The following is a 22,614-nucleotide window of genomic DNA, read 5'->3' on the forward strand; positions in this document are numbered from 1 at the left end:
CCACATACATGTTAGTGGTCCACACTTACCACCTGTTTCCAAGACACTACACGAATTCGTTGCATTCTCACGAGGAGCTGCATTATGTTCGTTTTTTCAGGTGGCACACTAAGGCACAGAGAGGTTAAGTCACTTATCCAAAGTCACCCAGCTAGGAAGCAGAGCAGCCTGGATTTAAACTCAGGTGTGAAAGCCCATGCGCTGCACCCCACACACTGCTGTTGGGCCCAAGGATGAGGCAGGGACATGAGCGGGGGGCTAGGGGCCATTCTCTCTAGCCTGCCCCAGGTGGGCTGCGGTACCTACCCACTTCGGCAGGAAGGCCACCTGGCGCTTAAAGACCACGTGAAAGGGGGAGTTGGCCAGGTAGATGGTCTCTCCACCTGCGAGGTAGGCGGCCCAGATCCCAAACGTCCCAATGGTCATGATGGTGTGATTACATTGCGTGAGCAATGCAAAGTCCTTGGCGGGTGAGCCCTCAATGCCATTGCCGGCAAAGACCACATCCCCACGGGAGGCCTCAATGTTTTCCCGACACCAGGCCATGCTGTTGCTGGTGACCACGAAGATGGGGGAGCGGTAGCGAGCCCGGAACCAGTCCAGGGCCTGCTGCAGGTAGCCCCGGTCGGCCACCACGCCCTTCCACACGTTGGGCATAACGTGGACGTAGTCCCCCCGGCGCACGTGGACTCCTACGTAGGTGCTCGGCCGGCTCCCATTCACCTGCAGACCCCGCAGAAAATTCTGGGCCTCCTCGCGCACGTGGTCGTGCAGGGTGAACTCCTGGAGGATCTCGGCGCGGAGGTGGTGGTAGAAGGTCCAAGAGCAGGGGTAGCCGGTGAGGCGCACGTACTCTCCCGGGATGTGTCGGTACCGCTCTTCCATCCAGTCGTTCAGGGGGTAGTTCTGCCAGGGGATCCTTCTGGCCGTGGTGTCGTGCAGGACGGGGAGGGTGATTCTGAAGATGGGGGCCAGCGTGCTGTGCATCTGGGGCGGGATGAAGGCGGGCCGCCCGTTCATCTTGGCCAGGGCGTACTCCCCCATCTGGTTCCCCAGGCGGCCTTTGGAGTTGATGGTGGACATGCCCCCCAGGGCAGGTGTCTGGGGAACAGGACCACGCGGCCCGGGTAGGCCCAGGGGGCGGGCACCCGGGCGAGGCGCTGGAGGCAGTGGAAGATGGTGGACCCGGCAAAGATGACAAAGAGGAAGTAGATGGTGGACAAGGAAGGGCAAGTAGCCCAGAATCTCATGGTGGCTGCGGGGAGGAGAGACGACTTAATTCAGGAGGGATGGGGCATGAGTTCATTCGCTCACCCCACCCCAAACCACTTGTTCATTGGCTCACTCAGCCCATCCAGGCATGTCTAATGGCCTCCACCGTGGAGGACTTAGAGCACAGACCCTGGACCCCTCTGGCCTGGGTTTAAATCCCAGCTCCACCCCTTACCAGCTGTGTGACTTTAGTCAAGTTACTCCTGAATCGCAGTTTCCTTACCCATTAAAAAACAATGACTGAGGGCTTCCCTGGTGGCGCAGTGGTTGAGAGTCCGCCTGCCGATGCAGGGAACACAGGTTCGTGCCCCAGTCCGGGAAGATCCCATATGCTGCAGAGCGGCTGGACCGGTGAGCCACAGCCACTGAGCCTGCACGTCCTGAGCCTGTGCTCCACAACGGGAGAGGCCACAATAGTGAGAGGCCCGTGTACCGCAAAAAAAAAAAAAAAAAAAAAAAAAGCGATGACTGAGTTGAACCATTTGAGAGTGCCAATATTCAACCATATTTTTCCTACACAAACAGCCGTTTCATAGAGTCCAACCTAACAGAACTACCCCATCTGTAACATTTTTAGAACAGTGCCTAGCATACAGGAGGCACTCTGTATAAGTCTTGGAAAATAAAGACTTCTAGAATATTTACTACATGCATCCCTGGGAGCTCACGAATCTATTAAGGCTGCATATACACAGGTTCAGAACCTAGACTGTGAGGCTAGACAAGCCCAGGTTCATGTGCAGACTCTGCCTCCTGCTGGCCAACCCGGAGCATGTTAGTTAACTCCCTAGGGCTCAGTCTTCTCCATAAAATGGGACTAACCATAGCCCCTGCATGCCGGGCTCCCGGAAGGGCCCCTGCCATGGCAAGCGCTAAGTGCTTCCCGCTACCGTCAGTGGATGTGGTGGATTCAAGCTGCTGCAGAGTCTTTGACGCTCCTTCCCTGACTCTGGGTGGGCCTGTGACTGCCTTGGCCAATCACATAGGGCAGAAGTGACACTGTGCCATTTCCGGACCAGGACTTAAGGGTCCGCCAGTTCCCACCTCCTGCCTCTGTAACACTCTCTCTGTGTTGCCACCTCTAGCTGCCTAGATTTAGCTTTTTTTATAGTTAGGTCTCTGATGAGCCCTTCTTCTTCTTTCTTGTTGGTAACCACTTTATTGAGATAATATTCAAATAGCATACAATTCTCCCATTTAAAGTGTACGACAGCTTTTAGTATATTCACAGAGTTGGGCAACCATCACAATTAATTTTAGAAAAGTTTTATCACCCCCAGAAGAAACCCTGCGCCCCTTAGCCATCCCCACCCCCAGTCTTCCCATCCTCCCCGCGACCTCCCTCCAGCTAACCTACTTTCTGTCTCAGTGGATTTACCTACTCTGCGTGCTGCATATAAATGAATCACACAGTAAGTAGTCTTGTGACTGGCTTCTTTCACTCAGTGTCATATTTTCAAGGCTCATCCACGTTGCAGCATGTGTTAGTATGTCACTGATTTCTTTTTACAGCCGACTAATATTCCACGGCATGGATAGGCCTCGTTTTATCTATCAGTTCATCAGTTGTTAGACATTTGGGTTGTTTCCACTTTGGGGAATTATGAATAATGCTGCTATGAACATGCACATCCAAATCCCCGTGTGGACCTAAGTTTTCATTTCCTTCTGGTATTTACCCAGGAGTGGAATCGCTGCGTCATGTGATAACTAACTGTGTTTAACACTTTCAGGAACTGCAGACTGGCTTCCAAGCAGCTGCCTCATTTTCCATTCCCACCAGCAGCGTATGAGGGCTCTGATTTCTCCACATCCTCGCCAACACTGACTACTGTCTGTCTTGTTGACCGCAGTGGGCGTGCCATGCTAGTTCAGGGAAGGCTACACTTTTGAACCTACCCAGACTCCCTCCAGCTCCTGCCTCTGCCTGGGCTCCATGAACCTCAGTTTCCCCATCCTTGTAATGGGGTGGAGAATCCCTTCTTCAGGGGTTGCTTCTTTTTCAGTCCATCTCTCCTCCAGCTCTCCCCTGGGCTCCCAGAAACGGTCTTTTCACGCTGGGTCTCCAGTGTGTCCTGACCCGCTGTGTCCTCTCCCCTCCTCTGTTCCCCTGACCAGGCAGCTGTGGTTTCCCTGTGGCTGTCCCAGTGCCTGCAGCTCAGGAGACCCCCAAGGCCCCTACAGAAGCCCTGGATTGTGTGGCCCCCGCTCTTCCTCATCTGGCTTCCATCTCACCCCCTCAGGCTCCCCATCTCTCCCTCCACTGGCCCCCTTAAATGTCAGGGCTCTGTGGGCCTCACCTCCACTCTCCGCCTCCTCTTCCTCCTATATTCCAGGGCTCCTCACTTTATTAATCTGACCCCTGTGGGAAATCTGAACATTCTTGGGCCCTCCTCAAGGGTCTCACATTCAACGTGGGTTCCCAGTGAGGTCAGCTGACTCTTACCACATGAAGCATATGTTACGCTCCCTCCCCTGAGACGTACAAGAAATGCCTTGCTCGCTGCTTTAGTCTCCAAAAAGCAAACTAAACCTGCCCCTGAGCCCCTCTTCTCGCTGGGCTGGTGACAACTCTGCGCCAATCCTTATCACACAGCCTGTCCAGCTCAGGCCCTGCCGGGGGTCCTGCGCAGAGGAAGACTCAAGCTTCCGCCTCTGGGCAGCTCAGGCAGCTCAGCCAGAGCCCCAGGCCGCTCTCAAAGCCCGCAGGCAAACTGAGCAGGGACTGGAGCCAGGGCTACTGGGGAGGAGAAACCAGCTGAGGACAGAGGTACCCACCCAGGGTCACCTCCACGGTGTGCGACTCGTGCAGTCGCACAGGGTCCCTGCTCTGCTCTAGCCGTCTAGAAAGTCTCCATAAGCGAGGGCAACGCAGCCCGGGTTTTCACTTTGCACTGGGCTCTGCAAACCAGGTAGCCCAGTCTGGCTGCCACCTCTGTCCGCCAGTCTCAAGAGCTCCCTCTCCTGGCCTCTCATGAGCCTACACAACTGAAAAGCCACAGGAAGTAATGAACCAAAGCTGGTGCTTCTGTGGTTCCTGACTCAAGCCGGGCACTGGTTTCAGCGCTTATATCCTGGTCCACAATTCCTTACTGACCATTTTCATGAAGATTGCTGGCAAACCCCAACCTGAGTTGAATTCACTTGGGGACAAAATCTGAACCGACGTGCCACTATTCATAGACTTCATTTATTTTGGAGCAAACGCCCATGTGTTCTGCTTGCAGAAACAATAATGTTTGATTATGGGATGCTGCCCAGACCCTGCCGGGGGAGTTGTAAAATATAAAATATAACCTGTGCACCCCATGATGGTGTCAAAACACCGGTTCTGCGGCATGTCTGGTCCACAGAGTTTCAGATATTAGACTGTAGGCCTATCTTCACTCATTTGGTCTTTGTGATCTCCCATGAGGAAGGTACTTTTTTATGCCAATTTAACAGAAGAGGAAACTATGACACAGACAGGTTAAGAAACTTGCTTTGGGTCACGCAGCTAGGAAAGACGTGGGGCCTGGATTTGAAACCGGTGTGGTTCGGGAATCTGTGCTCATAATTACGATCCTGGATTTTTCCACTATGTCCTGAGGAAGGGATACTCAGCTGCACCCTCCCAGTGCAGTTATTCAGGGCCTTTGACATGCCCTGCCTCCTGGGGCCTCTGTGACTGCTGCGTCACCGAGATAGGGATGAAAGATGCCTCTGGAAGCCCAGAGGTGTGGGTCCCACCTTGCTGAGCCCACCTCAGAGCTGTGGCCCTGGGAGGTCCTGCCTCTGGGGCGCTGTGAGGGTAAAGGTGCCCCATACCTGAGGAACTGCCCCTTCCCCCCAAAGTCTCCTCCCCAACTCGGGGAGTTGTTTCCTCTCTGCTCTCTGCTTCTACCCCCCACCCCAGGCCCCTTCAGAGGTGATAATCACCTCAGGCAGCTCAGACTATTAAAAGCAAAAGTGAGACAGCAAGCTTCCCTCCAGGGAATATTAGCTTAAGAAACTTCTAGTCCCTGGGGCGGGGGGAGGGGGTGGTGGTGGATAAAGTGAGACCTAAACCTTCTTCCTGAGTTTTCTCTGACAGCAAAATTAGCCTTTGCACTGGCCACTCCCTGTGCCTGGGTCCTCCTGCCCCGATGCCCACGTGGGCATCTTGCCCTCACCTCCTCCAGGTCTCAGCCCAAATGTCCCCCTGACCCCCGCCCCCCAAACTACTTCCCTACTTGCTTTTGCTCCAAAGCATTTGTCACCTTCCATCTTTCTTTAGAACATGACGACTTACTACTTTTGTCGCGATCTTGCTTTCTGGACTGTGAGCCTGGCAAGGACGGGCTGCTGTGCGTATTCGTATGCTCAGCAGAGGGTCGGACACACAGTAGGAAGTCAGTGAGCACCAGCTGAATGGATCAGCGCACGAGTACTGCACTAGTTACCCTGTGCATCACGCCGCCCGCCCGCCATCTCACGTGCCCCCCTCTGACTTGGTGGCGTCTCCTTCTCCTGCAGCTAACTCCTCCTCCTCGCGGCTTACCCATGTCCCCACCCTGCCTCCTGCCCCCGGGGCTGCCTCTCCACTGCCGGCTGTGAGGGTCACCCAGAACCAGAATCAAGGGTAGCCTTGGCTGTGCCCTCCCGTCCCAGACACTGGGTCCCCAAATCCCTGTCAGGGTCGGGCCCACGCTGTGCCACAGTCAATGCACTGGAGGCCACAGCAGCAAATGTGGTGCCCCATCCTCCTGAGGCCCTTGCTTTTCCCAGGGGGAAGTGAAGAAAAATGTTATTTTTCTAGTCAAAACTATTCGGATAAAAAAAAAAAAAAAAACCATTCGGATATGTAATGGAGTTGAGGGCAACATTTGCATGAAAGGTTCATGAGTGAAGTGTTGAGGCCTCATAGTAAACTGGCCATGGAGGGATCCGCTTTGAGCTCAGTCTCCCCCGGGGGTCCCTGACTTCTCCCTCCAGCCGCTAGAACCACCAAGGTCCCAGGCATTCATATCTCCCCCTCCTCCTTCCCCACCACCTTGGAAAGCAGCCCAAGTCTTTGGGTTTCCGGGTGGGTGGTGCGACCCTTCAAAGAGCACTGACTTTTTAAGGCTTGAAAGTGAATGACCTTCATGCTCAGTTGACCCACAGCTGACAAGGTTCCAGAGGGCAGGAGAGGCTGGCTTGGGGTCACACAGCCAGAGGCCCACGTCCCGCCTCAGCGTCAGCGGCCCTGACAGCGCCGCGCTCCCCAGCAGGCCAGCCCCTTCCAGATCACAGCCACCACGTGCTGGGGCTGAGCCCGAGCCTGCCTGCACCGAGGAGCCAGGAGCCAGGAGCCGGCGGGGCAGGGGCGGGGTGTGCGGGGAGCACGGACCCCAGGCCCCGGAAGGCCGTCTGGCCGCCGTCCCCTCCTACCTGCCTTGAGCCTGCTGGGCCAGCCTGCTCGGGGCTGTCCAGCTGCGGGCCCCTGGGGGGCAACGGCGCTCATGTCCCACACAGCGCTGGGTGGCGTCGCTGCCCGGGGTCCCTGCGGGGAGAGCGTGGCTGCCTTGGCGAGGGGACTGGGGCGGGGTGGTGTTGGATTCTTAGGCTCTGCTCTGAGCTCCCGCCCAGAACCCCTACTAGCCCGGGGGCTGAGAACAGCCACTCTGCACTCACTCCCGAGAGCCCACGCTGGCCGCCAAGCTCCTGCGGGAGGGAAGGGCCGTGAGCGGCTGACTGCAGAGGACGGTCTCTCCAGGGTACAGGTTTGGACGACGACGGGGTGAAGGGTGGGGTGTGTGCAGAAGAAGCCGCGGAAAGGGCCTGGGTCCCAGGTGGAACCCCACACTGCCCAGGCAAGAGGCCTGACCCTGGACCTGGTGGGTACACGGCTAGACTCTGCCCCTTAAAGTGGGGGCCAGGGTGGGCTACAGTCTCCAGAGGGGCAGGGACTGGGGGCCGGACATCTGGGCTCCCCAGTGGCAGGCGGTGGCGTCTGGATCCCCCAGGAACACCGTGGGACTCAGCCGGTTGCCCGGGGTACTAGGGGCCAGAAAGCGGTACCCCGTGAACCGCCCAGGCAAGAGAGGAGGTGGGAGATGGGGCGAGCCCCTTAACAAGGCCGGTGCCGGGGAACGGGGGCAAATGCCCGGCACAAGAGCTCAAAATGGCGCCAGGCTCCTCCTCGGGAGGTGCGGAGGGCCACGCCCGTCGTCTGCGGCGGGGGAGGCGGCCTCCGCACCAGGCGACTGCGGTGGGAACGCTGAGGGCTGTGAAATCAGGCCGGGAGAACGGGACCCACCCGCACCCACTGCTACCTCTTCGACTCCCAGCTGGGGCACAAACCCGGGTCCAGATTCAGAGCCAGGGGCCTGGACAGTGGGGCCCAGAAGGGCTCCAAGGCCCCCAGACCCGAGTGGGCTCCTCATCAGGGGCTGCCAGCCCGGGGGGGTGGGGTGGGTGGGCGCGCATTTCCTCTCCGGGTCCATCCTCGATCCTGCCACCCCCGGCTCTGGACTGCTGGTCCCTGCGGACGCCCTAGCATCTGGCCCTGCCCTGTCTCCCTCTCTCCTCCCTTAGTACCCGCCACCCCCGACATCTGTTACCCCTTCTGCTCTGGGGACCTTAGGACTGGAGGGGAATGCGGGGGCTCTGATTGCCGGACCCTGAGGCCTAGGACGGCAGTGGAGGGTGGGGAGGGCAGAGGTTATCAGAAATGCAAGCACAGGGTCCTCCCATCACGAGCCCCAAGGGGAAACCAGGGGTCTGCCCTCCCAGCCCAGGCTTCCAGCCCCCAGGCATCCCTGTCCCCATCGGGTCCCTCAGCACAGCTCTTGGGGCTTTGAACCTGGGTGAGAAAGGGTTAAGAGCGGGTGGAGGCTAGGGCTGGGTGGCAGGGAGGCCTGGTTGTTTGGTGATAATCCCCCTCCGTGCCCTGGGCGTGGAGAACACGGTTAGGGCCCCACGTGGGAAAGGGCCTCCACTCTGATCCCCAATCCCCATGGGCCTGCCTCCTGCTTCTGCTCCCCGCCCCCTTCCGCCTCTGCTGGTCAGGCCTGCGGGCCTGCCTGCGCTCCTCCTGCTTCACAGGTGTCTCTGAGCCCCCTGCCCACCTGTCTGTCTCAGCCCCCAGGCTCCCTGGGACCCGTTGCCCCCAACCCTGTGGACTCTGGTTGCCTCCTGGTCTCCCCTTGTGTCCGTCCTCTCTCCTCGCAGTTCCTTCTCCCTGCCTGGCCCTTGCCCTTCACTCACCTCTGCCCCCCGCGACTGTGTCTTTGCTATCTGTGCCTCTGTCGGCCCCTTTCTCCATTTCTTTGCCACTAAGTCTTCATCTTTCTCTAACTCCCCCTCCCCTGCCCACCCGGCTCCTCCTTTCTCCCCCTTGCCCCCTCTTTGGGTTTCCCCATCTGTCCCCCCTCCCTGCCCTCTCCCCAGGGCCCCCTGCCCCTCGACACTGACGGATAGCTCTGGGGTGTTAAGCTACGGATTAGTTCAGGCAAAATTCTTGATTTTGCTTGCGTTCTTTCCCCTTTGGGTTATGTAAACAGTAATTCTCCCCAGATGGAACTATTTTCCTCGCTCAGAAGCAGCCGGGAGGGGTCTGGGGCAGGGCTGGGGGTGGAATGCTGGGGTTCCTCAGGGAGCCTGGGGAGCGGGCTGGAGGCTGACCCCCGAGGGCGGCCTGAGGCCCCCTGCCCAGACACTCGTCTCCTCTCCAGGTACTTGCCTCCGCCAGAACCATGCCAGTGACCTTTGCCCTCTTGCTCCTCCTGAGCCAGGCCAGCGCAGATCCATGCTACCATCCAGGGGGCCGCCCCCGCTTCTGTCTCCCACCAGTGACCCAGCTGGCCGGCATGGCTGCCTCCTGTCCCCAGGCTTGCATCCCCTCCCCGGGGGCGGATCTCGGCCCCCGGGCCACCTGCAATGGCAGTCTGACCCTGGCTTTGGGTGGCCCCTTCCTCCTGACGTCCGTCAGCCTGCGCTTCTGCACCCCAGGACCCCCAGCCCTCGTCCTGTCTGCCGCCTGGGCCACCGGAGGGCCCTGGAGATCACTGTGGCGCAGACCCGCCTGGCCGGGGGCCTTGGGAGGCCCCGAGACGGTGACCTTCCGAGCCCCACTGGGCCCTAAGGCCAGGGTGGTGGCCAGTCACCTCCGTGTGGAGCTCGGGGGCCAGGCAGGGCTGGCAGCAGCAGGAGTGAGAGGCCGCTGCCAGTGCCATGGCCACGCAGCCCGCTGTGCTGCCCGTGACCGGCCGCCCCGCTGCCGCTGCCGCCACCACACCACCGGCCCAGGGTGTGAGAGCTGCCGCCCATCCCACCGCGACTGGCCCTGGCGGCCTGCCACGCCCCGGCACCCTCACCCTTGCCTGCGTGAGTCCTGGGCCCACCCTGACCCGCCAGCTGGCCACAGGGCTCCAGCAGCTGGGCCCTTCTCCCTGAGGGGTAGGATTTTCTCCCCCTCCCCAGAGCTGCATGCTCCTTGCTTCTCCCCATACTGTCCTCCAGCCAGGCCCCCTCTTCGCTTCCGCCCACTCCCTCCCCACCACCTGTGCTGCCCCCAGGCTTCCAGCTGCTTACATGCCCGTTAGGGGGCTCCAGCGTCTCCCCGACACTTGATCATGGTGATGGTGATAGGGGTGACATTTCCCGAGCTCCCAGCCCAGGGCCTGGCTTGGCGCAGGTGCTCAGGTGGTATTTACTGAGTGGCTGTAGGAAAACAGGGCAACTGGACATTTTCGGAATCATCCAATCAACCACAGGGGGTAAGGATTCATTCATTAGACACATATTTATCCAGCAACTACTGTGTGCAGGGCAGGTATTACATCAGGCCCATTTTACAGAGGAGGAGACTGAGGTAGAGCTGGGAAGTCCCTTGCGCAACGACATGCAGCCGGAAAGTGGCAGGGCTGGAATCTGAGCTCAGGACCATAAGCCCAAGGGTCTTAGCTTGTCCTTGCCAGCCACGTTTATGTGCTGTCACACTAGATGTTCTCGGGCAGCAGACACGGGCATGGCCTCAGCAGCCAGCCAGACTGCCTGGGCTCAAATCCCAGCTTCTCTGCTTCCTGGCTGTGTGACCCCCAACAAATGACCAAACCTCTCTTTGCCTCCATTGGCTCACCTGTAATGTGAGGAGAGTAACAGCCCTTCCTTTACAGGCTGTAGTGAAAATTCAATACATTAAAATACATAAAGTCCTTAGAATAAAGCCTGATACAGGACCTGGCATGGAGGAAGAGTTATCTGATTCCGCCAAGGTTACCATTGCCCAGACGAGGAGGGTGAGGCCCAAGGGGACATGTCACTTGCTCTACGTCTCACTGTCAGCAAGGGGCAGTGCTGGGACTAGACTCAGAGAAGTCTTCCGAGAGGCTGGGCCATCCACCAGCCTTCCAGCTGGACCAGAGCTCCCCAGGCCCCACTCAATGCCCTCCCCCATCCTCAGGGCTTCCAGACTGGCCTCCAGAGTCTGGGTCCTTCCCCATCCCTCCAGCGGCTCTCCTCAGAGACAGCCCTCCTCATCCCACCTCCAGCCTGCAGCCTTGCTAGAGGGTCTGAGTGTGTTACATGGCCTTGCTAACTCCACTCCATGGATAGATACACCACACACACACACACACACACACACACACACACACACACACACACACCCTCCCTCCATTCTCTCGCTCCTGGACCTCCCTCTCTCTCCACCTCGCACGTCCTTTGCCCCTCTCCCCCTCTACGTCTTCCTGCAATGTCAAGTGGACTAACTTACAGACCATCCCAGCTGTCCTCTGCTCCCCACTCTGTCCTCATCACACTTGGGTCCCCTTTGACCCGCTGTTCTCATCATCCCAGGCCTCTGTCCAGTTGGCCCATTCCTACCAGTAAGATCTGATGCCCCTACAGGGGAGTGAGGGAGGGGAGAATCACGTGGCCTGAGGGTGGGGTGGGGTCCATCCTGGGGGAGGACAGGGCCTGGGAGCTGGGGAGGCTGTCCCTCTGTGGATCACCACATCCCCTCAGGCTGAGCTGGGCGGCCGACCCTCCGAACCTGGGTAACAGACCAACAGTGTTGTGAAGGAGAAGGGTCTAGGCAGACAGGATGAGACTTAACTCCTGTGGCGGAGCTGTGGGCTTTATAGAATCCAAAGCCCAACTCTACTGATTGATAATCTCAAGAGTGCTGCCATCCCTAATGCCTACAAAAACCCTTGAGAGAGGAACTGAGATCCCCACTGGATGGGAGGACACTGAGGCTCAGAGAGGGGGAGTCATTTTCCCAAGAACACACAGCTGTCCCAGCTCCCTGACCTTCCCGCTTCTCCTTGGGGCCCTCAGGACCTGCCAGTCCAGGCCTCTCAAACCTCTTGGGGTCAAAAACTCCTTTCATCTCTCCAAAGAGTGGCCCATGAACTCCCTGCATCGGCATCTCACAGGCCTCTCAAACCTCTTGGGGTCAAAAACTCCTTTCATCTCTCCAAAGAGTGGTCCATGAACTCCCCGCATCGGCATCTCACTTTGGGGTGCTTGCTATACATACAGGCCCCTGGACCCACAGAAGCCCTGGGATGGGCCCTGGCATCTGTGTTGCTCTTTTGAAACATTTCCCCCGTAATCTGGATAAGCGGTAAGGTTTGAGAGCCACTGCTTTTGAAAATCCGATCAACACTCCCCAGCAAAATGTACATGGTAAGTGGGCCTCATGTGAGCTGTATAAGAAGCCCTGGAGTGCGCCTGGGTTGCAATCCTGCCTCTGACCACCCCTCAGCTGAGTTTCTTTGGGCAGGTGACCTCGCCTCTCTGCCTCAGTGCTCACATCTGTAAAATAGGGATGATGACAGCCCCAGTCTCACAGAGCTGCTGTGAGAAGGAAACATGCCAAGCGCTCAGCACATGGCACCTGGCATGTGGATGTGCTAAACGGGCAAGGGCGTGCTCTGTGTCGGGTACGGAGTTAAGTAAGCACCGTTGTCGTAGGTGGTTGCATTTCAAGATCATGAAGTAGACACTATAAATGCCATTTTACAGCAAAGGAGACTGAGCTACAGAAAGGAGTCGTCACTTGCCCACGGAAACAGTGAGACACGTACACACGGGGGTCTGATTCCACAGCCTAGGCCCAGAGCTGCCACTCTTCTTTACACCCCCTGGTTTTACACAGACATCCAGCACATTCACCACTCCTCTCGGGCTCATCCAGCTCCAGTCCAGTGCACCCATTTTAAGGATGACAGTGAAGAGCTTCTAGGACCCACACTTACCTGGGGACCCCCAGGCAGTCTCTTTCCCGAGGGCAGTGGGGAGAAAGCTGGGAAAGGGGAACAGAGAGCTGGGCCTGATGTGCCCTTACTCCATCCTGTTCCTAGCCTGTTCCTGCAACCAGCACGCCCGACGCTGTAGGTTCAACTCTGAGCTGTTCAGGCTGTCGGGCGGCCGGAGTGGGGGTGTTTGTGAGCGGTGCCGCCACCACACAGCCGGGCGGCACTGCCACTACTGCCAGCCGGGGTTCTGGAGGGACCCTAGCCAGCCTATCAACAGCCGCAAGGCCTGCAGGGGTGAGTGCAGCCTGAAGCCCAGCCTAGAGGGAAAGGAGGCAGGCAGGCCTGAGGGGGGAGGGGCCAGGGGCCTGGATCCTGGGTCTGAGGGGGGAGGGGCCGGGGGCCTGGATCCTGGGTCTGAGGGAGGAGGAACTGGGGGCCTGGATCCTGGGTCTGAGGGGGGAGGGGCTGGGGGCCTGGATCCTGGGTCTGAGGAGGAGGGGCCAGGGAATTCCAGTCTCCTCAGTCCTTGGGGAGGAAGAGGCTGGGAGCCTGCACTGCACATCCCCAGCTCCTCTCCTCACGTAGCCTGCCAGTGCCATCCTATTGGGGCGACAGGTGGTACCTGCAACCAGACCAGTGGGCAGTGCTCCTGCAAGTTAGGGGTCACTGGCCTGACATGCAGCCGCTGCGGTCCCGGCTACCAGCAGAGCCGCTCCCCAAGGATGCCCTGCCAGCGTGAGTCCTGAGGGACAGGGCCCAAGTCTGAAGGGGGGGTGGGAAGGAGACATCCCAGATCTCCAGGGGGCAGGTGTTGTGAAGACCTGCTCCGTAGGAGACGGAAGCTAGAGAGTGGAGGCCAGACTCTGAGTCCTTAGGGAGGTGAAGACTGAAAGTCCAGTCTCCTCCATCTTGGGGACGAAGAGGGTGGGAGCCTGGATACCTGGGTCTGAGGGAGGAAGGGGCTGGGGACCTGGGCTTCTGAGTCTTAAGAAAGTGGCCAGGGACCAGGACTCCAGGTCCTAGGGGAGAAAGGCAAAGTGTGCTTCCACTCTTGGGCCTCAGGGGAATAGACATTTGGGGTCTGGAAGCCTGGCTTCCTCGGGGGGAGCAGGCTGCAGATGGGAGGCACTAAGGCCCTGTCTCTCCTCTGCTCTTTCACAGGAATTCCAGAGGCAACCACCACCCTTGCTACAACCCCTCATGCTCACAGCTCGGGTAAGACTGGCTGGCCTAGAAACCCCTGGCAGCAAGAGGGATCAGGGATGGGCTGACTGGGCCTCCAGGTGGGGATCCAGGGGTGTTCCACCGAGCCCAGTCCCCAAGGGTTCAGGCACCCCAGCTGTCCGTCAAGATGAAATGCAGGGGATGGGCAGGGGCAGAACGCTGTAGTCCAGGCCTCAGGAGCCCACTGCAGCCTGACCCTCCCCAGACCCTCAGTGTCAAAACTACTGCAATATCTCGGACACCAGGGTACACATGAGCCTTCGGAGGTACTGCCAGCAGGAGTACGGTGAGTGCTGGGGAGGAAAAGGGCCAGCAGGGGCTCTGATCTGCTGCAAGCCACCCCCTTCTCTGGCCTTCAGTTTCCTCAGCTTAAATGGGAAGGGGTGTTGGACTCTACAGGGCCTTTCCTGATCTAGAACCTAACAGGACAGCAGACAATGGGCAGAAGGGGCGGTGGGGAGGGGGCGCTCCCTACCGTCCTAGGTCTCCTCTCTCCCCATGTTATTGGCCTTGCAGAGTTTCACGATCTCCTTCAGCCTGACGTCTCTGAGGGAGGGAGGTGGCCTCCTGAGGATGGAAGGAGAAAGGGGAACTGGTTGAATGGAAGGGATCCTTGCACCGTCTTGTCTGTCTCAGACCCCCTGCCTCCTATCAGGGTCTGAGATATCGGAGCCCCGCTCCCACAGACTCACCCCACAGTTCCCTAATCCACCAGTCCACACCAGCCCCCGACCCCAGGGCCTGTGGCTGCAGGCTCTCTTGGACAATCAGTTCAGCCCAGTCCGTTACTTCCCTCAATGGTATAGGATCCCAGACCTCTCCTCCCTGAGGCTCAGCATCTGGCCACTAGTGTCCTTGAACTTCAAAGGTGGGGGCTTCTCCCCCCACCTCCCACAGGGATCTTCTGCCCCAAAGACCCAGCTTGTCTGCCAGAGTCCTGCTCCCAACACGTCTCACCTCACTCCCTCAGAGAGGACACGTCTCTGAATCACCACTAGTATGACCTCGACCCTCAGCTTCCAAGGACTGATCTCCTTCTGGCCCCCAAATTAATCCTAAATGCAGATCCCTCCCGTGGCAATACCCCTGTTTTCCAAGGGCTCTGTCTGCTCCTAATACCTTCTGACCCCTTGGCATTAGAGATCTGGACTTGCCTCTTGGGCCTTGTTCCCAGCCCCACCCAATGCAGGGTCCTCCTGGGACCTCTAACTCTTTAAGTAATCCCTGTACCCACTGCTTCTAATATGACCCCCAAAGCACCCCATCTGGCATATTCCTGGTAGGCCCCTGGGTTCCTCGCCCTGTCTGGCCTCCTCTCCAGAGGAACCCCCACCTCCCCCGCCTTCCCAACCACAATCCTGTGACCCAACCTATCGCTCCATAAGCCCCACTCTCCTTGCTTTGACCCATCTCCCCAGAAAGATCTCACTCCTCACAGCACACAGCCAGACCCCCAGACCTCTCACCCTCAAAGGTTCAAGCTCTCTCCCTACTGATGCGATCCCGGAAGCCCACTCTCGGGTCCCGGGCCCTGGGCCCCTCCCCACCAGGACTGACCCCACGGGACCCGGAGCCTCCCCACCGCCCAGGCCTGACATCTCCCCTCCCCACAGTGCTCCGCGCGCAGGTGCTGGCGTCTGAGGCAGCGGGCCCGGTGTGGCAGCGGCTGGCCGTGCGCGTCCTGGCTGTATACAAGCAGCCGGCGTGGCCTGTGCGCCGCGGCGGCCAGGACGCCTGGGTGCCCCGCGCCGACCTGGCCTGTGGCTGCTTGCGCCTGCGGCCCACCACCCACTATCTGCTGCTGGGCAGCGCGGCCGCCGGCCCCGAACCCGCGCGCCTCGTTCTCGACCGCCATGGCCTCGCGCTGCCCTGGAGGCCGCGCTGGGCCCGGCCGCTGCGGCGGCTGCAGCAGGAGGAGCGCGCTGGGGGCTGCCACGGCCTGCGGCCTGCGGCCTTCGACCCCGAGCCCCGAACCCAGGATCTAGAGCCGGAGCCAGGCGGCCTCGAACTCCAAGGAAGGGACTGGAAGCAACCGCCAGAGGAGTCTTCTACCTCGACGGTGCGTCCCCCAGCAAGCCAATCAGACGCCGCAGAGCCCCTGACGTCACTTGCATGTGCCAGCACCGAGGAGGCATGAGGGACTTTTAAATAAAGGCGGCAAACCTCTTGGTCTCTGGCTAGGACACTCGACCTGTGACCTACGCAGCTAGTCCCCTCAATAAAGTCTCAACTCTTGGGGAAAGTCAGCTACAGACCCCTGACCTATGCTGGGAGGGTATCTGAGGGGCAAATGAAGAAGGCCACGAGGAAATCTGTGGAGCCGAATATGGCTACAGCTCTCTGACAGAATAGCCAATCCAATGAAAAAGCTGATATGACGTCACTGGGTGCTGGTCAGATTTATATTGCCTGACGATTAGTTAAAACCGGTGGGAGGGGAGAGTGGCTAGAAAAGGTGGGAAATACACCTGAGGAAAGCACAGCAGTGTCAGATTTCCAGAAAGTTCCAGATTGAGAAACACTTGGTTTCTGATGGCCCCAGGATGGTCTCTGAGAAAAGAATAATGGAACTTTGAGTGACTATCTGAAGAGGGTTCTCATGGGTTCACCTGGTCTTGAAGCACAGCCTAACCCCTTTCCTGAGGGAATAGCCAATTGGGAGCCACAGAGTGGTGTGACGTCACTTGGTGCTAAGCAGAATTCGATTCCACCCAACAGCTGGGTACCTACAGGCCAGAGGGATGGGGTTAAAAAGGCAGGAAGCTTCAGTACTATGGAATGGAAGGCCGTCAGGGCCTATGATCTTCCTTGTCACCCTGGCCTCTGCCCCCACAATCAACAAAAAAATTTCAAATTTGGGTGACCTTGGTAGGAGAGAAAGTGAGCTAGTACTTTGAAGGAATCTCAGACAAAGTGATATGACTTAAGGTCCACTGGTGCCTAGAGAGCAACCTATTCTTTCCCTGAGAGAAAAGCAGGCCTCTTAGCCAATGGGGAGTCAGGCTGGGCCATGATGTCATTGGGTGCTAGGCAGAGAGAACAGACCCTCCCGCCAATGTTCTGGGTATGCTCCTGAGGAGACTAAGAAAGGCAGGAAATAGCCTTCAAGAGGTGGCTGACCCCCAAGCTACCAATACTATCCTATATATGGGGAGGCTTGCCTTTGGCTTCCAACTGGGCCCTGGGTGCGGGCATATCTGAAGCAGGAGTTAGGAGTCATTAAGGGGTTTTCTAAGAAGAGTTCTGTGTTTCAGAAAAGTTCTAGATTTCTTTATCTTGCTCTTTCCATCCTTTCTCAAAATCAGTTCAATCGGGCACTTACCCCACTACTTCACCCTCACATCTACTTACAACTTTAATAATATATTGGCCAGGGACTTCCCTGGTGGTGCAGTGGTTAAGAATCCGCCTGCCAATGCAGGGGACACGGGTTCGAGCCCTGGTCCGCGAAGATCCCACATGCCGCAGAGCCCGTGCGCCACAACTACTGAGCCTGTGCTCTAGAGCCCGCAAGCCACAACTACTGAGCCCTCGTGCCACAACTACTGAAGCCCACGCGTGCCCAGAGCCTGTGCTCTGCAACGAGAAGCCAACGCAGTGAGAAGCACACGCACCGCAACGAAGAGTAGCCCCCTCTCTCTGCAACTAGAGAAAACCTGCACACAATGAAGACCCAATGCTGCCAAAAATAAATAAATTAATTAAAAAAATATATTGGCCAGCTATTTTACCAACAAAACTGAGTTTATTAGGGACTAGCAGAGAAATCACAACCAGCGATATGCAAAGATGGGTGACCATAAGCAAATACAGAGAACAAGCAAGGGGAACATGCTTTTATAGGGAAAAGAGGAGAGTTGGGAGGGGCTGTAATAACCAAAGAGTCCATTGGAGGAAACTGGGAGTCCAAAGTATGGAGGCTTTGCATTGGTTGGCCTGCTACAGTCTGACTGGCTGAGCTGCCCTGGATGGAGAGGTTTTCTTCTTCCTTCTGATAGTAACCTAGAGGTACCTTCCTATCACAGATGTAGGTTTACTTCTCTCCTGTTAATTGAGGTCTCCTGGCGGGATCTGAGAGCGCCCCCTACAGGCCTGTCCCAACTCCAACTCTACCTGAGGTTTCTTCAGTTACACATACTAAATATGTTCATAATTCAGCCATTTTTTTTTTGCCATGTCCACTGCTACCACCCTGATCCAAGCCATCACCACTCTTTGCCTGAATTACAGGTAGTCTCCATACTGGTCTCCCCACTACCCTCTTAGAGTCTTCTTCACACAGAAGCTAGGATAATGATTTAAAACCTAAGTCAGACCCCTGACCCAGGCCCCAGTGGACCGTGCTGTTACTATGCTCAAAACTCTTGTCTTCCCATCTTTCTCAGAATAAGATCCAAAGTCCTTGCCCTGCCCTACAAAGCCTTACTTAATCCACTCCCACCCCATACCTGACCTCACCTCTTACAACTTTCCCTCATTCACCCCTCTCCAGCTACACTGGTCTCCTTCCCGTTCCTTTAAAAACCAAGAACACTCTGCTTCAGGGCCTTTGCACTTGCCCTTCTCTCTTCCTGGGACACACTGCCTTGTATAGCAGCAAGCTAGTTCTCGTACTTCATTAAGGACTTCCATTAGTCAGGTTAGGCTAGCCCTGTTGGCTTGACACAATGAGAGTTGATTTCTTTCTCATGTACCTGTCCCATGCAAGTCAGCAAGGGGCGATTTTCCACACAATCATTGAAACACCCAGGCTGAGAGGCATCCACCGTCTTGTCACTGCACCAGCTACAACCCGTGGTATCCTTGATCACTGAGGAGGGGGGAGAGAGAGACAGACAGACAGAGGGTATTGAATGGTCCCACACAAGAAATAGATGCTTTGGGGCTTCCCTGGTAGCGCAGTGATTGAGAATCTGCCTGCCAATGTGGGGGACACGTGTTCGAGCCCTGGTCTGGGAAGATCCCACATGCCGCGGAGCAACTGGGCCCGTGAGCCACAATTACTGAGCCTCCGCGTCTGGAGCCTGTGCTCCGCAACAAGAGAGGCCGCAACAGTGAGAGGCCCGCGCACCGCGATGAAGAGTGGCCCCCGCTCGCTGCAACTAGAGAAAGCCCTCGCGCAGAAACGAAGACCCAACACAGCCAAAAATAAATTAATTAATTAATTTAAAAAAATAAAAAAGAAATAGATGCTTTAGCCCAGGAACGGCTCTAGCCCTTCCACTCACAGCTCATTAGTCAGGATTACAGTTGAACAAAGACAGGAAAGCAGAATTCTCCTATGTGCCCAGAAAGAGAGAAGAACCAGTGTATTAGTTTTCTATTGCTGCCATAACAAAGTAATACAAATTCTGCTGCTAAAACAACACAGAGTTATTCTCTGACAATTCTAGAGGTCCAAAGCCCAACATGGATTTTACTGGGCTGAAATCAAGGTATCAACAAAGCTGCATTCCTTCTGGAACCTCTAGGGAAGAATGTTTCCTTTCCATTCCCTGCGCCTAGATGCCACTTGCATTCGTTGGCTCATGGCCCCTTCCTCTGTCTTCAAAGCCAATAATGGTAAGTCGAGTCCCTTTCACACTTAAGATTTCTCCTGCCTCTTCTTCTCTTTCTCCTCCTCCTCTTCCTCCTTCTTCTTTTTCCTCTCTTTTTTTATTTTTTATTGTTTTGCGGTATGCGGGCCTCTCACTGTTGTGGCCTCTCCTGCTGCGGAGCACAGGCTCCGGACACGCAGGCTCAGCGGCCATGGCTCACAGGCCCAGCTGCTCCTCGGCACGTGGGATCTTTCCGGACCGGGGCACGAACCCGCGTCCCCTGCATTGGCAGGCGGACTCTCAACCACTGCGCCACCAGGAAAGCCCACAAATCTAAATCTTAAAAAAAAAAAAAAAAGAAAGAAAGAAGCAATGATAGAGGCAAGGAGACTTAGCATCCATCACACAAGTAGCTGGCAAGTAGCCGGCATTCAAACTTAGTTCTCCAGAGCTGAGCTATCCAATCAGTAGCCACTGCCACATTGGTGGTGGGTGGATAACATATCCGACAGAGCAGATAAAGAACATTTCCATCATCGCAGAAACTTCTATTGGACGGCACTGCTCTAGAGACGATTTTCATGAAGTGCATGGACTCTGGAGCCAGACCGCCTGGGTTCTAATCCCTCTCTGTTCCTCAGTTTTCTCATCTGTGAAATGGGGGTGGTGATGATGATGATAATAGGAAGTAACCCACAGGGCATATTATGAGGATTAAATGAATTAACATGTGTAGGTAATGGGCTTAGAACAGTGTCTGGCACAGAGTAAGAGCCATTGGAGTTTGTTTTTATTATTTAAACACTGGTGGTCACACATCCCCCAGGAGAGGCGAACCCAGAAGGTGAGAACACAGATCGGGAGGATTTTTCCCAGGCTCCCCCAGAGAGTTAAGAGCAGGGAAGGAGGGGCGAGGAGGCCAAGAGGGGCTGTGGGAACCACCCGGGCCTGGAGAGTCCTGGCCCTGCTGCCTCCTACTCAGGGGTTGGGGACGTAGGAGACAAAAGTGAGGAGCGGGGCAAGCCGCATATGTTCTTTTTGACCCAAACTTTGTTCCCAGTGCCTGAGACGAATAGGCGTGAAATTCACATCTGGGACCCACCTCCGGCCTGGCCATTCCCTCCCGCCTCTGGGCATTGAGCCCAGTCTGTCTTGCTGCTATAATGGAAGCAGCACAGGTGGCTTCCAGAATTCAGAAGAGGCCCCTGCCCACCGCAGCAGCACTGATGGCTTCCTGAAAGAGCAGACTCCTGAAATGCATATGAGCTGAGCACGAATTTGCCCAGCAGAGGAGGCAGAAAGAAAGGCCAAGTTAGAAGTTACAGTTTGTGCAAAGGTCCAGAGGCCAGAGGGCCCGGTGTGGTAAGAGAGGAGAGATGAGGCTGGGGATAGGGGGTAGTCAGGGCATGTGGGGCCTCTAAGACCGGGCTGAGGGCCTGAGTTTTTCCCCAGTGCCCCTGGGGAACCCTAGGAGGTCTATGACCAGAGGATCAGCCCTGTATGAGAAACAAACGTGATATGGACCATCACAGAGGTGGCTCCGTTCAATGGGCCAGCCCCAACAAGGCCTTGAATACAGCCTGCAAGTCAGGAAATTTCTCTCAGAGGATGTGACGTCTGAGGTAGGTCTTGAAGGACAGAGGAAGGATTTGGACATGACAAGAAAGGTGGAGAGGTGGGGACTTTGTCCAGAGGTGCTGGGGAACTATGGGAAGGCTATAACTAGGGGAGAGGTGAGGTCAACTCTGAATGTAGAAGAGCCCTCCGGGGTCCCTGGAGGGGGAGGGAGACTGCGGTGGGGGAGAGGCTGGAGGGAGGATCCTGGTGGGAGAAGATGAGGTCTGAGCCAGGGCTGGGATGTTATAGGGACAGAAAGAGGGTCAGGAAAATGTTACCTACACTGGAAGACTTCCTCTTACCCCCATGTAAGAAAATCTTTTTCTTAGCCATTTCTAGATGCAATGCCACAGTCCCTATATTTCACTTCATTCTCTCACTTATTCATTCATTCAACATATTCTCCCAAGTTCTCCCTGGGAAATGCTGGGACCAGGACCTGAGTCAGTCCCCGGATTTGCCCTGGAGGAGCTCCCAGTCTGGGAGGGTGAGGTACGAGAGAGACCTGGGTACAGTCACATTGGTGTGATGTGTAATAATGGGGGCAGCACAGGGCCCAGGCTGAGAGGTCAGGGAAGACTTCTTGGAGGAGGTGAGGCCCTCCCTGGGCCTTGAAGGAAATCCAAGTGTCTCCCAGGCTGATGGGAGGGGTGAGAATCTCTAGGGAGAGACATCAGGAGCATCGTCTCATTCAATCACGCCCGACTTCTCTCCTGAGGACGCCCATGTCCTTTATGGAGGGTGATGCCGGGGACCCAGAGATGGGTCAGGCCTGGGCCCTGGAGGAAGGGCACACAGGGGACACAGTCCCTCTCCTAATGAGATCTGTGCTCTAATGGAGGTACCCAGGACATTGGGAAGGTCCACAGAAGACACAGACCTAGCCTGAAGGTCAGGGAGGGCTTCCTGGAGGAGGAGAGTCAAAGTGTGGGGAGAGCCTACTCTTCCTGTCATGTCAGTCTGTCTTCTCTCCCTCCGTGTATCTCTGGTTCCTTCATTGGCTCTCCCTGTGATGAGTTCCATGTCTTTCTCCTGATGTCTCCCAACCCCTGGGGTAGGCGGCTATAAAAAATTACACAAACTGCACGGCTAAAAATAAGAGAAATTTATTCTCCCGCGGTTCTGGAGGCCAGAAGTCTGACATCAAGGTGTGGGCAGGGCCATAGTCCCTCCGAAGGCTCTAGGGGAGGATCCATCCTTGCCTCTTCCAGCTTCTGGTGGCTCCTCGTGTTCCTTGGCTTGTGGTTGCATTACCCCAATCTCTGCTCTGTCTTCACATCACCTTCTCCTCTGTCTCAAATCTCACCCTGCCTTTCTTTTCCCTTTTTCTTTTTTTTAAGTTGAAGTATAGTTGATTTACAATATTCTGTTAGTTTCAGATGTGCACAAAATGATTCGGTTATATATATACATATGTATATATCTATGTAGATATATACGTATGTATATATATCTATATTCTTTTCTCCTGATTCTTTTCCATTATAGTTTATTAGAAGATATTGAATGTAGTTCCCTGTGCTATACAGTAAATCCCTGTTGTTTATCTATGCCTTTATTTTATAAGAACTTATCACTGGATTTAGGGTTCACCCAGACAATGTGGGATGATCTGATGTCAAGATCATTATCTTAATTACATCTCCAAAGACCCTTTTGCCAAATAAGGTCCTATTCACAGGTTCTGAGCGGACATGTCTCTTTTTGCGGGGAGGGAGGCATCAGTCAACCCATGACATGTTGGGTGAGTTACTTCC

At 56.2% G+C, this 22,614-nt stretch overlaps 2 protein-coding genes across 2 annotated transcripts; one reads left to right on the plus strand and one right to left on the minus strand.

Annotated features, from left to right (window-relative positions):
- Positions 1-258: 258 nt before the first annotated feature.
- LOC116744079 (galactoside 2-alpha-L-fucosyltransferase 2-like) lies at positions 259-7,718 on the minus strand. Its single transcript, XM_032613390.1, is given in 7 exon segments — positions 259-1,091; positions 1,094-1,255; positions 6,664-6,809; positions 6,907-6,936; positions 7,162-7,272; positions 7,386-7,478; positions 7,576-7,718. Coding segments are annotated over 7 exon segments (1,518 nt in total).
- A 1,236-nt stretch (positions 7,719-8,954) lies between these two features.
- On the plus strand, positions 8,955-15,945 carry NTN5 (netrin 5). The gene is made up of 6 exons (XM_032614381.1): positions 8,955-9,600; positions 12,585-12,773; positions 13,065-13,214; positions 13,641-13,694; positions 13,909-13,989; positions 15,317-15,945. Exons 1-6 carry the CDS (start codon positions 8,970-8,972, stop codon positions 15,838-15,840), a joined length of 1,629 nt encoding a protein of 542 aa, XP_032470272.1. The 5' UTR covers positions 8,955-8,969; the 3' UTR covers positions 15,841-15,945.
- Positions 15,946-22,614: the final 6,669 nt, after the last annotated feature.

The sequence above is a fragment of the Phocoena sinus genome, chromosome 19 (genome assembly GCF_008692025.1).
Source record: "Phocoena sinus isolate mPhoSin1 chromosome 19, mPhoSin1.pri, whole genome shotgun sequence".
Lineage (NCBI taxonomy): Eukaryota > Metazoa > Chordata > Mammalia > Artiodactyla > Phocoenidae > Phocoena > Phocoena sinus.

Coding starts and splice junctions, on each gene's coding strand:
- NTN5 (XM_032614381.1), top strand. CDS start 8,970: ATGCCAGTGACCTTTGCCCTCTTGCTCCTCCTGAGCCAGGCCAGCGCA. Junction 9,601..12,584: donor GCACCCTCACCCTTGCCTGC/GTGAGTCCTGGG, acceptor TCCTGTTCCTAG/CCTGTTCCTGCAACCAGCAC. Junction 13,215..13,640: donor CCCAAGGATGCCCTGCCAGC/GTGAGTCCTGAG, acceptor GCTCTTTCACAG/GAATTCCAGAGGCAACCACC.